Source organism: Pelodiscus sinensis, chromosome 2, assembly GCF_049634645.1.
Source record: "Pelodiscus sinensis isolate JC-2024 chromosome 2, ASM4963464v1, whole genome shotgun sequence".
In the NCBI taxonomy this organism is placed as follows: Eukaryota; Metazoa; Chordata; order Testudines; family Trionychidae; genus Pelodiscus; species Pelodiscus sinensis.
Window position 1 is genome coordinate 90,313,760 of NC_134712.1, and position 12,125 is coordinate 90,325,884.

At 43.5% G+C, this 12,125-nt stretch overlaps 1 protein-coding gene across 3 annotated transcripts in view; it reads right to left on the bottom strand.

The window, feature by feature from the left end:
- CDH19 (cadherin 19) overlaps positions 1 to 12,125 on the bottom strand; it is a 168,098-nt gene that overhangs the window by 42,770 nt on the left and 113,203 nt on the right. For all 3 annotated transcript variants that reach the window (XM_075921031.1, XM_075921029.1, XM_075921030.1), the window contains exon 3: positions 10,474 to 10,768. In XM_075921031.1, coding sequence (XP_075777146.1) covers positions 10,474 to 10,768 — 295 coding nt within the window. The remainder of the gene's footprint in view (positions 1 to 10,473; positions 10,769 to 12,125) is intronic.

Consider the following 12,125-nt stretch of genomic DNA (forward strand, 5'->3'; position numbering starts at 1 on the left):
TGATTACAGCCTATCGGGTCTTCTTCAGTTTCAGCCATGTTTTATTGTCTACACATTTTATTTAAAAATGAATACATGCAGGTTTGATGAGTATGTCCAGTCCAGTCCAGTCCCTCTCGTTCTGTGTTGGTTCTGCTGCAGTATAAGAGTAGATAAGGGAGGGTTAATGGACCTGGAGCTCGAAAAGATCAGGTGGGCTTTTCCAGGCCCAAATGCAGGGAATAAAAGGAGATGTAAGCAAGTAGTGGTAATCTAGTAAAGGTAGCCCACACTGAAGGTCAGGGTAAATGCAGCCTTCCAGCTTGAACCTCAGAATGAGGAGAACTTCTATTTTAAGACTTGGAATATATTTTTGAAAGGGGTCTTTATTTTGGGGGGCTTCTCACATCTTCCAAGGATGGACATTCTCACCAGGGATTCAAGGTGGACTTGGTGCTGGGCAGCTCAACAGCACATTTTCTCCATGGTACCTTCTTTTCCAGTTTTGAGTTCCTTAGCTCAGATGGAAGGTATTTTCAACTGAATATTAAATTGTGTTACCAAAAGCAAGAAGTTACCGCAGTAGAATGGTACTTCATAAAGATGTTAACACAGACAGTTATGCCTGAATAAAAAAAATTGCAAATGTTAATATGCTCTTAGCATTCCTGAAAGAATAGAATAAATAATTTTTGCAGCTTTCTGCTTGGCATTATGAAATAAATCAGCAAATACAAGTATTATACTTTATACTAATGGGCTCACACATTTTTAAGACACTCTCTGAAGTTCCAGGAGTGAAAAAGACATAACTGATAGGCTAATCAGTATTGTTCAGAATGATGATTCCAGTTATGGAACTATCATTTATGCAGGAATGGAAGTATGGAAGGGACCATGAACTTGACTTTAGTATGCTGAAGATGCACGTTACTGAAATGTACCATCACTTTCACAGACCTGTGTCTTTGAATACAGCACAGTTAGAGTATATAGTACTGATACAACAGTGTGGACTCAAATATGTGTTTTATGTGCTTAAACGTAAATCTAGAAAATAAATCTATTTCCACTTTCTTTATGATACTACTCTAGAATCTACTTGGCTATGTCTACACTGGCATGATTTTCCAGAAATGCTTTTAACGGAAAAGTTTTCCGTTAAAAGCATTTTCGGAAAAGCGCCTCTAGATTGGCAGGACACTTTTCTGCAAAAGCACTTTTTGCGGAAAAGCGTCCGTGGCCAATCTAGACGTGCTTTTCCACAAAAAATCCCCGATCGCCATTTTTGCGGAAAACAAATCTCTGCTGTCTACACTGGCCCTTTTGTGAGAGAGTTTTTCGGAAAAAGACTTTTGCCTGAACGGGAGCAGCATAGTATTTCTGCAAAAGCACTGACAATCTTACATGAGATCGTCAGTGCTTTTATGGAAATTCAAGTGGCCAGTGTAGACAGCAGGTAAGTTTTTCCACAAAAGCAGATGATTTTGCAGAAAAACTTGCCAGTCTAGAAACACCCCTGGTGTACACTGCTTTCTGGTACTTGGATTGTTCTCCTTGTTATTGGTGTAACTATCAGTGTCATTTAGCTATTCTAACATATTAGGTAGCTACCGGAGAGTCATATGGGAGTATTTGTTTTCCTAACTCGACCTCCAAATCGACAAAAAATGTTATGTACGGAAATATCATTGCATCTGACTCTCATCCATCCTATAAGATGTACTGCATTTGTACGAGTTTAATAACACTATTTGAAGCACTTCATGTAAAATCATACCAAATGCCTGAGGAAAAACCACAGTCTTGTACTCTCAGAAGAGTCCATTTACTGATACATGTTTCATTTAGGATGACACTTGCATATAAAAGCCTAATCCAATTTAAATGCCTGAGATATGGGAGGTCTTAAAAATCATACTAACTTTTCTACTAATTTGCATTGATGTTAATATAAATATTGGCACTTGAACCTAACTTTGTGTTTAATTTTACAATGTATGTGTGACTGAGGGAATGGGGGGGGTCAGTGTTGGGAGCAGGGACATTCCGTATGCACACCAAGTAATGCATTATTGTCTTTGGTGATGCAGTGCTTGCTGTCCCCTTATTTTCCTTGGTCTGAGCTTCTCTGCCGACAGAGCACTCTTTTTCCAAAGCAGAAGATGCTCAGCACAGAGCCATGTGGTGCTGATTGCTCACTGTGTGATGCCCAGATCTGAAGGGATCCTAAGCTAGAAGATATTAGCAAACTGACATGCTTAACTCAGCCAAGGGGAATTCTGTGTCTGCTGGGAGAAAAGAAAGAACTGGTGTGCTGAACTGGCATGCAAATGAGGTCACAGAACTTTGTTGTTTCCAGGTTGTCTAGAGGACGTTTTATTGGGACTGTTGTTTCGGGATGATGAAAAACTGAGTCAAATCTAGTCCAGGTCTACTTGCTTCATCCTGATTCAGGATAAAGCCCACACATACAATTTAGCTGCTGGTAGCCAGTATTTAACACCAGTCTATGTTCTAACGACAGCATGAGTGAGGGCATTGGGGCATGTCCAGCCAGTGTGTGTATGTGAGTTGTCTGTAGTGGTATAACTCCTGAATTGACCATGTTGTCACTATTGCAGGGGTTCCCACACCATGGGAAACTGCTTTATATGGGTAACCCAAGAACTGCAAGATTTGACTCAGGGTATGTCTACACTACAGCGCTAATTCGAACTAATGCATCTAGAACTAAAAACTAGTTCAAATTAGCGTTTTGCTAATTTGAACTAGCATGTCCACATTAAGAGGACCCTGAACCGGGCTTAAGGATGGCCGGAAGCAGTGCCGGCAGGGCATCAGAGGAGGACTTAGAGCGTGGAGATGCTGTCTCAGGCTAGCCGACCCCCACCCCAGACAGACAGTTCTCAGGGGTGCCCTGCTTGCAAACCAGTCCTGTCTTGGAGTGCCAGGAGTACCCACACTGGGCACATCACAGCACTCGGCCATCAGACCGGGTGCACTTGCCGCAGGCTGCCATCTGCGGAGAGGGGACAATCGGGGGGCTGCAGGAGAGCTTCAACCCCCAGAAGCCCACAGAGCCAGCCCAGTCCTCCCCATCGGGGGCTCGTACCCCATTCCTCCCTCACCTCCTTCCACTTACCCTTCCCTAGCCCCTTTTCTTGATGTACAAAATAAAGGACAATTGTGTTCAAAAATGGAATCTCTCTTTCTTGAACAAAACTGGGGGAGACTGGGAAAAGGAGGTGGGAGAGGGGAAGAGAGAGGCTGGGAGAGGGGAGGGCAACTACAATGATCAGGGGTTGGGAACAGGTCCCATATGAAGACAGGCTAAAGAGACTGGGACTTTTCAGCTTCGAAAAGAGGAGACGGAGGGGGGACAGGATAGAGATCTCTAAAAGCAGGAGTTGGGTGGAGAGGGTGCATACAGAAAAGTTCTTCATTAGTTCCCATAAAGAAGGACTAGAGGACACCAAAGGAAAGGAATGGGTAGCAGGCTTCAAACTAGTAACAGAAAGTTGTTCTTCACAAAGCAAAGAGTCAACCTGTGGAACTCCTTGCTGCAGGAGGCTGTGAAGGCTAGAACTAGAACAGAGTTTAAAGGGACGTGAGATCAAGTCATGGAGGTTGGGTCCATGGAGTGCTATTAGCCAGGGGGTAGGAGTGGTGTCCCTGCCCAAGGTTTGTGGAAGGCTGGAGAGGGATGGCACGAGACAAATGGCTTGCTCACTGTCTTCGGTCCATCCCCTCCAGGGTCCCTAGGGTTGGCCGCTGTTGGCAGACAGGCTACTGGGTTAGATGGACCTTTGGTCTGACCCAGGATGGCCATTGTATGCTCAGGGATCAGGGTTGGGGGTCTGAGTGGACCCCCTTGATTTTCATGCTCCTGGGTGGTCAGGCTGGCAGCTCTCCTGCCCTAGACGGCCACTTTCCTGTGCCTAATGCGGAGATCGTGGACGAGGTCCATGATGTCTGCACTAGCCCAGGCGGGTGCCCGCCTCTTGCGGTCCCGGGCAAGCTCCCGGGAGCCGCCAGCCTGGTCCCGGGAAGAGGGGGTGGGCTGAGGAGCATCGGGTGGGTGGCTCGAGCCGTGCCAGGTGCAGGGTCTGCTGGCTGGGTGCTGGCAGGCTTGCACCTGGCATGGGCACTGTAGCCAGCCTGTGCCCCTTTAAGGGCTCCGGGGCCAGGAGGGGGGCAATTGAGTTTCCCTGGTGTTGGCCAAAGTGGCCACCAGGTAAACCTGGGGAGGGCTAGCCTCCCACTAGTTCGAAATAAGGGGCTACACACCCCTTAATTCGAACTAGCTAGTTCGAACTAGGCTTAATCCTCATAAAATTAGGTTTACCTAGTTCGAACTAAGCGCTCCGTTAGTTCGAATTAAGTTCGAACTAGCGGAGCGCTAGTGTAGTGCCTATGAAAGTTAGTTCGAACTAATGTCCGTTAGTTCGAACTAACTCTGTAGTGTAGACATACCCTTAGATTTATATTCATGACTCTGGATGATCAGAAGACCATGAATCTGTCACTTCTGTAAATCAAGGCTCCCTCCAAGAGAGAAGCATGCAGAGAATCTTCTCAGAGATTTGTCAGTCAAGTAAGGTTGGGGGAGTTTACTTCTGTTTTGGGGAGAATATGGGCAGTAGATCTGTAAAATTTCTTTGGCACCGTCAACATACAAGTACCTCCTACATGATCTTGGGAGAATATCTTAAAAGTTAAAAAAAAACAAAAAAAAAACTTTTAACCAGATGTGTTATTTAATTGATTTTAAGCTAGAATCCTGTGATATACTAGAGGGGAAATATATAAAAGACTAGCCAATTAGCCTATCATAAGACGGGATTTTCAGGTCTTCTCTCGTGAGATCTCTCACTCTGTCTCTGTCTCTGTCTCTCTCTCTCCTCCTACTTCCTCCCCCTCCCCTCTCAGTTCTCCTCCTCCTCCTCCTGCCTCTTTCTCCCCTCCGTCTCTCCCTGCCCCCCTTCCACTTCCCTCCCACCGTGGGACTTGGCTGAGTGCTACGTGCTCAGCCGGGCTGCCACGAGGGTGGGGGGCGGAGGGGTGACGTACACAGCCAGGGGGTGGGGCCGTGTACGTCATCGTCCTCCCTTCCTCTCCTACCCTGGGGGAGCCCAAACTGCCCCTTGCACTGCTGGATCCCTTGGCAGCCCGGCTGAGTGCCACAGTGGGAGGGGAAGGGGGGCGGTGACGTACAGCACTGCTTCCCTCTCCCCTTTTTTCGGGTCTCCCCATTATCCCCTCCAGCCCCACAGCCCCCGATCCCCCCCAGCTCTGCTTCCCACCCCCCTTCCAGCCAGCTCCACCGCTCTTCCCCTCCCTGTGTGGCACCCTGCCCCCTTCCCCTCCCTGGTGCACTTCACCACTCAGCTGGGCCCAGCTGAGTGGCTCTCCCACCAGACCCTGCTGAGAGGCGGCCACTTGCCGCCCCGGGCCCAGTGGGAGTGGTGCTCCCACTGAGTCCAGCTGAGCAGCGCTCAGCTGGGCCCCGGCTCGGGAGCAAGCGGCAGCAAGCGGCCGTTTGGGTGGGGAGCACAGACCCTAAACGGCCACTTGCTGCCACTTGCTCCCCCGTCGGGGCCCAGCTGAGCGGTGCAGAGCTCTGCCGAACCTCCATGGAGAGAGGGGAAGGGGGTCGGGGCGCTGACGTACATGGCCAGGGGACACAATCAGCATTACAGACTCACAGACAATGGCTACTATATATATGATGACTCAGGGGATTGGTTATAGGGATTTGAGCGTTTTATTTTACACATTCAATTTCTATCCCAGGTCAGTAATGATTTTAACATCCCCTAAAAGCAGATTGTTGGACTATTTGAAATAAGGTGATATTTTCAAAAAACTTCCTAGGGAACTGGTATTCTCTTTCCTCCTCTCCCCTCCCTCCCCCCACACACATACCCGAATGTCCCCCACAATCTATAACTGGTCCTAACTAGTACCTTTCTTGGCAGACTCAGCCAAAAGATCAAGGCTCAAGTTTATTCCTGTGGAGATGTAACCATGCTATATTCCTCAGTGTTGGTGTTTATTAGCAGGGCAGAGCAGGAAAGCTTTCACAACTGCATCCTTTTTGTAGCTCTTTGAAGGATGACACATGGATATTGAGCCAGAGACTTGGATGATATAAAGTGGAATTGTGTCATTGATCTGAAGACCTGGCCTACAATCTTTTGAGCTGTCAGGCTAGCACTTTTCCTGGACACAAATTTAATTGTCACGTAATTGATGGAAACAAATATATAAGTAACATACAAAATGGTAATATATACATGTAAACTCGGGAAACAGAGGAAAATAAAATATTTCTTATTAATTTGATATTTGTATCAAGTGTGTAGCCATTTCTAAACATCAATTACAGTGTAAGGGCCAATTCTAGGTTTATATTTGCATCCATACAAACCTAAATGGAGGGGTCTGAAGGCCAAAAGGCTGTGGATGTGGATGTGGCCAAGAACAGCCCCCGAAAGTAGTCATCAATGTCAGGACATGAGTGCAGCCTAGTGGTAAGAGATATTCTGATTAAGTGCTTCTCTGAATAGCATTCATTAGTTGGGTCTTTTGGATCCCTGGATGTAGAATGAAAATGCTCCTTTTATGGGAAGCTCAAATGTTTGTCAACTGGCTTCTCAGACTCATAGAGTCTCATAGACTCATAGACTTTAAGGTCAGAAGGGACCATTATGATCATCTAGTCTGACCCCCTGCACAGTGCAGGCCACAGAATCTCACCCACCCCTCTTAGAATAATCCTCTCACCTATAATCAGAGTAGATTATCATGTTATACTTTGAAATATATCCAAGGGTATCATGTTATACTTTGAAATATATCTACTCTATCCAAAACCCACTGACCACAATTTAATAATGGTCCATTATAGAGGTGACATAATTTACACAGCAGATGAGAGCTGGGGTTCAGGTGGGTGTTACACTGATAAATGTACACTGTGGGTGATAAATGGTTATTTACTGATAGATAAGATGGCTGTCAAAATAACATAACAGGGATTTCATATAAATCAAAACAAATGGAGATAGTTTCCATCTACTCACACTGACATTAAATCATTAAAGAATGTATGTATAGTAAAACCATTATAACCAATAACCATTTGAACACACACACACACACACACACACACACACACACACACACACTCTCTCTCTCTCTCTCTCTAATTTACTACTAAGTGTATTTAACTAAATATGACTGTAAATAAAGAAAAAACTATCTCTTGGTATGTACAGGTTGCTATCATATAGGTTATTATTATTATTATTGTTGTTATAATTATTATTGTTAGTTTGGAGTTCCCCTTTCCCTATATATTTTACTATGTGCTGTCTAATACACGGTCTTTGAGCCCTAAGTGCCTCTCATGCCTTCCTGAAAAGTGGTGCTTCCTTGCAGGGTTGCCCATTAAACCAGACCCACAGGATCTGAAGGATGTATGGTTCTCTTGTTCCTCCTGACTCTGGGATATTTAAGAGATGCCCAGATCCAATGCTCAGAAGCCTAGAGGAACGGATGCTCAGGAACATACCATTAAACACACAGGGTGGGTCTAAACTTGCCAGCTGTCTACACTGGCCGCTTGAATTTGAGCTGTACAAAATCAGTGCTTCTTGCGCAAATACTTTCACACTCTCGCTCGGGAAAAAGCCCTCTTGCGCAAGAATACTTGTGCAAGAGGGCCGTGTAGACAGGGAAGAACTGTTTTGCACGAAAAAGCCCCGATGGCTAAAATGGTGATCGGGGCTTTCTTGCACAAAATCACGTCTAGACTGGCCATGGATGCTTTTGCGCAAAAGCATTTTTTGTGCAAAAGCATCCATGCCAATCTAGACGCGCTTTTGCGGAAATACTTTTAATGGAAAAACTTTTCCGTTAAAAGTATTTCTGCAAAATCATGCCAGTCTAGATGCAGCCACACTGATTTGAGCAGCAAGCTTTCAATTCAGGGGACCTTCTCCTGTACTTCTGCCTGTCTTGCTCAACCTCAGCCTGTCCACTCAGTCACGGTTTCTCTCCTTGCCAGTTTCTCTCCATCCCTCTGTCTGCCCTTCCTCTCATCCTGTCTCTCTCAGTTAACTCGCAGACTTTGTTTCTGTCTCTCTCTCAGACTGCTGCTTTTTATAAGAAAAAGGTACTATTGTTTTTTCGGAAGAGGCTTTTCTGAAATTTGGCCCATCTATTCTGGGCCAAATTTCAGAAAAACCTCCTCTTTTGAAAGAGCCTTTCTTCCTTGTGAAACGAGGAAGACAGGACTTCCAAAGGAGTGCGTCTGCTCTTTTGCAAAAAATGTTGGAAGAGCAGATGTGTTCCCTGGATACAGTAGAGTTTTTCCAGGATATCTCCAGTATCCCGGAAAAAGTCCTGTAGTCTAGTCATAGCCTCATCTCCCTACCTTTGTCCCTCCATCATCCCCCTCTTCTCCTCCCACTTTCTCAGGGGGAGATGATGGGAACAATGACAATGTACTCACTTGAAATCATATTTCCCAATTTAGGGTCGAAGCCCTTTATTCTATTTACATGGAGGAAGCACTGCATGCTGGCCTCCAAACTAAATTTCTCCTGCTTGGAAGCTGAGATCCAGACTAGCACAGGAAATTGTAGTTTATATCTCCCTGTAAGGCTGAGACAAATTCAGTGAAGCTGTCCTAACAGTAAATGAGTAATGCTCAAGACACATAGCTTTTATTCCCTTTTATTATCACTAATGTTATTTAAGTAATGACCTTATTAATTCACAGTTTTACCTGGCACAATATTTTACTTTATTTTCAATATTATTTGCAATTGAAATAGCTGAAGTAGAGGAAGGTGGTAATTAGCAGGGCTTGTTGAGTAAATTTTAAAGGATCCAATTTTTCATGACTTTCAGGATTATTTGGATACGACAAACCTGCTCATTTGTGCTAGTTGCTGTCTTCCCCCCCCCCCCTTTTTTTTTGTCAGAAGGGTGTCTTTACTTATTACTTTTGGTACCAATCATACAGCCATATTCCAAATCCTGCCTGGCCCAACATAGAGATGCAGGGACAAAGAGAATATAAATTACCTTCAAGATCCCTCCCCTCTCCAAGGGGCAGGAAAAATGTCAGTTCAGTCCTTAAGGAACTCAGGGATGGTTCCCTTATTGCACCTCAAGGGCATAATTCACCCTGAATGGAAGGGAACTGACAAGCGAGAATTAGAGAACAAATATCGCTGGTCTAAAGGATGGTGAGATGTGAACACTTCACTGTACTCTCATTGCACACCCAAGAGATTGGGAAGTAATTGTATCTTTAGATGGTGTAGCTCCACACTACCCCAGTGCATCCCCAGCATAAGTCAAACTATGATACTTAAAATCTGACATTTAATTACAGGGGAAATAGTGACCACGCATGATGTGAATGCCATTATTTTCTGTTCCATTTACATTACATGGCAATGTGTATTACATGGAGTGGAATGAAAGAGTAGGATGTAATCAGTACACAAACTCAGAGTGGCCTGAAAGAGATTATTAAGTAATTTTCATTTATTTTGAGTTCATCTTTATGTACTGAGAAGAGTCAATAGGCCCCTTGCGGTGTAAATGTATACTGTTAGTTTTCCATGAATAAAAGCTTGAAGAGCAGATGGTTTGTGCCTACTAAAGATAATAGATAGGACTTTTTGAGAGATGTACTAGCAAACTTTAAATTTGAATGTTGTATTCTGTTTCCCTCATAGGAATGGCCATACTGGGTCAGACCAAAGATCTATCTAGCCCAGTCTCCTGTCTTCCAAGAGTGGCCAATGCCAGAGGCCCCAGAGGGAGTGAACAGAATAGGGAATCATCAAGTAATCCCTCTGCTGTCACCCATTCCCCGCCTCTGACAGGGGCTAGAGACACCATTCCTACCTATCCTGGCTAATAGCCATTGATGGACCTAACCTTCATGAATTTACTTAGTTCTTTCTTGAACCCTGTTAATGTCCTGGTCTTTGCAACCTCCTCTGGCAAGTAGTTCCACAGGTTGTATGAAGAAAAACTTCCTTTTGTTCATTTTAATTGTTCCTTCAATTCTCCTTTTCAACCTCAAATAGAGACAGTATTCTGTCCTGAAAGGTCAAATTTTTATGTCCTGATATTCAATAGCTACTGTTTTCAAGCCTAGAAGTTGTCTGTGTTTTCTCTGGCATCTGAAGGGATGTATCCATAACTATATATCTGCTCATTACCACAATGATTTTACAGAAACTTATGCACATGAAACTATCCATGTGCTTAAAAGTCAACATGCCTGTGGGTTCAACAGGACTATCCACATAATAAAGCCAAGGCTACATTATAAGTTATTGCAAGTTCACAACTCCCTTTCTCAATGTAAAAGGACTCTGTAAAATAGGATATAAATATTGTAAAATAATATAACTGTTCAGCAAGGTGTGGAAAACGAGTTTGGTTCTTGACTTTCTTTACCTTCAGGAGACATCTCTGGAATGGTGACTTCATAAGGTCCACCCAAGAACTTTGGTTCATGATCATTGACATCCTGAACTTTGATGATAAATTCTGACTCAGGTTCAACAGGCAGCTGGGTATTCCTGTTAATAGCCTGTGCTCTTAGAGTGTAGAAGGGTTTCTCCTCTCGGTCAAGTTTCTGTGTCACATGAATTATACCATTATATTCATCAATAGTAAAAATGCTTCCAGCTCCATCCCCAGTCAAAATATATTTGAAAGTGCCATCGTGTTGGTCAGAATCAGACTTCAGCTATAAGAAAAAAACATCTATTTATTGTCTGGGTAACAAATAAAATAATCATAGTTCTTTTGTTTAGACCTATATGAATCTGATTAAAAGCGAGCATTTATTGGGTTGTATAGTAAGTGGAGGTTATAAGGTATTGCAATATGTCTATCCAACCATGGAGCAGTTGTTGTTGAGTTATGGCCACTACTGAGATATACTATTAGTTTTAGCTTAACTTTAAACATAAATTAATTTCAACTGAACTTAGTTGAATATATCCAGATGTATGAGTGCTTTGATGAATACCTATGTAACAGGATACTGAAGAGGTAAAAAACATTTTTTCCAAACTATTTTACTGCATATGAGAACAATAGGCATCTCTCTCTCTCTCTCTCACACACACACACACACACACACACACACACACACACACACACACACACACACACACACATCTAAAGAGTGTCACTTTACTTATACAGCAATACTAAATGGATACAAAGTCATCTGAGAACAGAAAGATGGAGTAAATCTGTGTTGCTTCTTTTGAAATAAATGATTGCTGTTTCTCATTTTTACAAGGTGATCTCTGTTCCCTTAGCTAAGACTAGGTTTATGATAAGCTTTCGACTAATCATACTGAGCCATGGGGACCATTTTGGTCTATCCGCACTTGTTCATGCAGTCATGATTATTTTCTTAGTATTAACACTAGCTAATAGCATTTTTGTCACCGTTTATGCAGTTTTAACATGCCAAGGATCTGTAATTATGGTATTATTAGAACAACAATTTCCAACATGTCCTTTATTTTATAATGTTCCATTTATTTCCTTTTGACTTTGAATAATAAATAGTGCCCATGCATAGGCTCTGAGCACACTGCCAATTATATACAATTAAAAATTCAGTCTTAGTCTCAGTCATTTCATTACTTCTGCCATGCAGCAGCTCCAAATACAAATTTCAACCCATTAGCTAATGCTTCACTGTTCCCTACTTATCCATAAAAACCAATGAAACAAATGTGTTGTATATCTCACCCTGAAAGTTGACAACTCCCAGCTATTTGGGGCCAGCGAAACGAAGGCTTAGTCTTGCGAAGAATGAATTCTTAGTCATTCTAGTCTCTTTTATGTCAAAGGGGAACATAAATCAGGGCCTCTTCTGATTGCTACTATATTAAACTTCTAACAACCAGGAAACAGAGTGAAGGTACACACCAGCCATGTCTTTTTCACAGCCTAACCACACCCCCTTCTGGATTTGGCAAGAGCTGTTAGGGAAATACCGTAATTTTGTTTTAGCTAGGGCTGCCCTCATATGAAGACATGAGAAATGTGCAACTTTATCTGATGTGTTGTGTCCCACAGAA